This window comes from Monopterus albus, unplaced genomic scaffold (assembly GCF_001952655.1).
Source record: "Monopterus albus unplaced genomic scaffold, M_albus_1.0 scaffold110.1, whole genome shotgun sequence".
In the NCBI taxonomy this organism is placed as follows: Eukaryota; Metazoa; Chordata; class Actinopteri; order Synbranchiformes; family Synbranchidae; genus Monopterus; species Monopterus albus.
The window spans coordinates 235,564-239,990 of NW_018127990.1; the positions used below are offsets into that span (position 1 = coordinate 235,564).

General features: G+C 40.0%; 1 protein-coding gene across 1 annotated transcript in view; it reads left to right on the plus strand.

Annotated features, from left to right (window-relative positions):
* The first annotated feature begins 358 nt into the window (after positions 1-358).
* il17rd (interleukin 17 receptor D) overlaps positions 359-4,427 on the plus strand; it is a 28,186-nt gene continuing 24,117 nt past the window's right edge. The window contains exon 1 of the mRNA XM_020611126.1: positions 359-522. Within this exon, the coding sequence (XP_020466782.1) occupies positions 403-522 (120 nt within the window). The 5' untranslated portion in view covers positions 359-402. The remainder of the gene's footprint in view (positions 523-4,427) is intronic.

The following is a 4,427-nucleotide window of genomic DNA, read 5'->3' on the forward strand; positions in this document are numbered from 1 at the left end:
GTTTCTTCCATTAAAGGGATGTTTTCCTCCCCACTGTCACCAAGTGTTTGATATGGGGGATTTGTTGGGCTTTCCTTATAACAGTGTCACGTCTAGACCTGATTAATTAAAGTGTTCTGAGACAACTGTTGTGAATTGGCGCTGTACAAATAAACTGAATTGTTTCTGAAAAGGATATAAAGTTATGAAATACATGTATAATATAGTATTTCGCTCCAATGTTTAGTGAAGTCGAAGTATGAAGAAGCAAAAAAAGAAGGAAATTCACAAGTAAACTACAAATACTTTAAAATGTACTTAAGTACACATTACTTGAGTACACGTAGCTACTTCGTTACTTCCCACTTCCACACACCTCTTCTCTTCTCCTGTCGCTCAGAGTTGTTCAGACCGGAGGGAGGAATGGCGGCTCTTCGGAGTTTCTTCATCTTTCTCCCCGGGTTGTTTCTGGTTTTACATTCCTCCTGTGGATCTACGACCTCGGGCAACAGAAGAACAAACCAGGAGCGATGCGGATTCAAGGTAAAAACACAAAAGAGCTTTTTACCTTGTACCTTTTCCCGTGTTGTATTAACGTTTAGCTAAAGCTGCGTCGTCTCCAGTGCCCAAAAAGTTCCGTGTTCGTTTGTTTCTGACACTTCTGTTGTTGATGTCGGCTACTAGTAGATGAAATCAACTTCTGATTGACGGTATCCAACAGTTCCGTTTAAACAATCTTAAATTCGCAGAATTTTAAAACTGCGCCAGTCATGTGTTACCTTTCTTACCTGTCCGCGCAGCTACAGCACCGATTCAGCTCGTTTATACGTTTAAACCAAACCCCTATGTTAAAAGCGCCGATTTAAAGATCACTCTCCAATTAGCAAATTGCAGATATTATGAAACTAACTTTAAATATATTCCGAATATGTCGAGGGTCCTGATGAATTCGGTGCATATGCAAGCGTTTATAGAGGACTTCAATCCAGTAAAATCCCAATTTATATAACTGATTCACACCATTCCCTATCTCACCCCGCGACTTTGTTAACGATAAACTAAACGAAAATAAGAATGATATTTTGTATTTGGCATATGTTCAGTTGAAAATTGGCTTAGATGTAATTTATTGACTTTGGAAACAACTTGTTTAAACTGTAGTTGACTGATCCCATGCTGAGACATTAATGTTGACTATGTCCTTAAAGTGAGACTATTCACGCTCCTGTCCTGTCCTGTCCTGTGCACACATAGACTAAACTTCATCAAAGAAGATTGTAGTTAGACGTTTCTTCTGTTTGTAGCAAATCTTATCATCTTTAAACATTTTTAATATCTCAGATATATCTTTGCTTATTTTTGGCACATGTCCCATATCCCAGCAGCCCAGGGTGGGGGTTATTTTTGCACACCAAGAAGCAGATCAGGTTATAAAGCATAGATGTTTGTGAAATAGCCTCTGCATGGTGCTGAATTTAATTATTTCAGGAGGACAAAACACTGAGCTTCCATTTCTTTCCAGCTGAGTTTTCTGGTTTAGGTGAATTGTAAGTAGTAAAGCTGATTTCCTGCCTTTTGTGTTCTGTTGAAAACATTTGATGTGGTGAACAGACCCACTGCTTCCACACTGCTGTTCTGCTTTTTCACTTCACAGCAGCTCTGTTTCTGGCCACAAATCAACCAACATTCCAGATCAAAATGTGTGGACTTTGTTGAAGCTTTTCTTTTAGCAGTCATCAGACATCTCAGAAGCTTTGACAGGAATCCACAGTATCCTGTAATCTCACTCAGACTGTTTTGGACAGGGTTTTAAAAAATGATGAAGGGCAACTTTTAAAATAAATATATAGTTTTGGCTGTAGATTCTGTTTAGCACTGCAGCCAAGGAGCATTTTTATTATTGAGTAATGCACTGATTATTTTCTTAATACTTTAAAACATTAGAAAATAGGGAAAAATGTTCATCCCAGCTTTACCAGCTTCAGACGTCTTGTCAAACCAACTGTTTAGAGCATAAATATATTTAGTTTACAAATATTATATAAAATAGACAAAAGAAGAAAATCTTATCTGGTGTGTTTTTATAATTTGGCATTTTCTCTCAGCCTGTTTTCTGCCCAAAAACTATTTGAAAATCTCTGAAATGTCAAAGTTGTACATCTCAACTTCAGTGTGGGAGACTGGTTGTTAAGTTCTTACACAGACAGTGATGGGATGGACCATGCCGTCGTGGATTAGTCCCTGTTGCTCCCATTCACAAAGAGACCTGGGTCAGCATCACTGCTAAACCCCAGACTCGTTCAAGAGCAGCGGCGAATCTTCACTTCAATTTCTGGCAATTTTGATTTGAAAAATTACTGAAATGGTTAATGATTAATCAATATTGTGTCAATCAACTAACGCAGAGGCAATAGTGACTGAATGCAGGAATATGCTTTGGATAAATGATGTTTCCTGCCTCCAACAGAGGAGCAGTGAAGCTGCCCTGGAGGCACTTTCCTAAAAAGTCTGTGTTGGTCACTTTATGTTTGTGATGTGGAAAGTAGAATTACCTGATTCAATCAGTCAATCAATCACAAACTTTATTTTCAAGTATGTTAAAATGCAAGGAATTTGGCTTCAACTCAGTTTAAATGGCCCCGATGTGAACAAATAAAACAGAAAAAGGTAATAAAAAAACAAGAAGTCAAACAACCATCTATTTCTAAATATGTGCATATAAACAAGTTAAAAATGATCGAGTGTGTGAGTGCACATGCTCTACAGGTTTTAATTTTCCTGTGTTGATAGATGACTCCTACCTGCCTTTGATGCTCTGTGTGTGTGTGTGTGTGTGTGTGTGTGTGTGCGCATCCTAGTTTCCTCTCTCTGGCTTTGAAGAGTTTTCTGCAGGAAGCTTCACACTGTTTACTCTGCTGAAACATTCCTTCCTGCAGCCCCACCCCCCAAAAAGACACACACAGTCTCGGCACCCCCCTCCCTCCCTCCGCTTCCCTCTCTTTTCAGAAACGCACACATCAAAGGCTGGATGGGGGTGTGAGGACCAGCTTTTCTACAGGTGTGAGGTTATTAGAGCGCTCTGTGTGTGTGTGTGTGTGTGTGTGTGTATGTGTGTGTGATCGATCCAGAAAGTTCTGCTAGTTTTACATGCATCACCGCATCGTGTTTGCAAAGGGCCCAAAGTGGCGTTTTGCAAGTTTAGATAGAAAAGAAATAATCAGTTGATTTAAATTCAAATATCATCTGGTTCTAAGTGAGGATTTGCTGCTTTTCTTTTTCTTATGTTATGACAAACTGGATATCTTCATGTTTTAGGGCAGAGATGCTGATTTTGGATAACTACCAGCGACAAAGGTCGCCTCGCATCGCCTTTGTGTGGGTCAAAAAGTGGCACTTGAACACACCACAGACAACAGCCAATGGCCACCTAGCATGTATGTTGTGTGCATGTATGAGAGGCGATAACTCTCCCTACCACCAGGTGGCGATATCTGTATTTGCCATTCATAAAGGGAAAAAAGAAGATTGTGAATATACAAACTATAAACAAAGGAGCTCTTGTTTAACGTGGCTGATGTTTTAGCTTCTTCTAACCAAGAATATGTCTAATAAGAAGTTGCAAATGACACTGCCATTTAGAGTGTGGATCCCTGAACTCAGCCCTATGGTTGGTACCAGAGGGTTCAGGTCCAGGTCTGGTTCAGACACGCAGGCCAAAATTTAGGCTAGACAGCTGGAGCACTCAAATGTTTGCTTCATTTAATGACAACGAGAAAAATGCTGAACAAACTCAACAGCGTTGGGTTCAGATGCGTGGCCTGATCCATGCTCTACCAGCATTGTCAGCCCTTGGTCTTTTGGTTGTGAAAGAAGAAAGAGAAACGACACTAAATGTGTGAAATCATGGTTACCACAGGTTCAAGTGGTCTTGTCAAACCTTTCGAGCAAATCGATGTAAAACGAGTTTTACATTGATTCGCTAAGCTAAGAGTGGTCTCTCTCACTGACGGGGTCCGCCTCTGATTCAACATCTGAATCAGCTGAAAAACTGCCAACAGGGTCTAACTAGTGCAGCGGTGCAGAGCACTCTGGAAAGACGAGGGTGACAGACGCTCACCAACCATCGACTTGGTGTGTCATGGGCCTTAGACTTTTGGTCTGACAGAGTTTGTGATGGGCATTTTCCACTAATTCTTTTTATAGATCAAATTAATCCATTAATTAACAATAAGCATTAAATGCAGCAATATAGACATTTTTTGTGGCATTATGTTGTCACATTTTGAGCGATTCTTAAATAAAATGTCATTGAAATTCAGTATTTAGTAGTGATGGGTAGATGAGGCGTCATGAAGCGTTTCGACACATTGCCAAACTGTATTGATACTGTGTCACTGAATACTGACACCTGCCGGACCTTAAAAATCCCTACAGGCAACCTAGTTGAC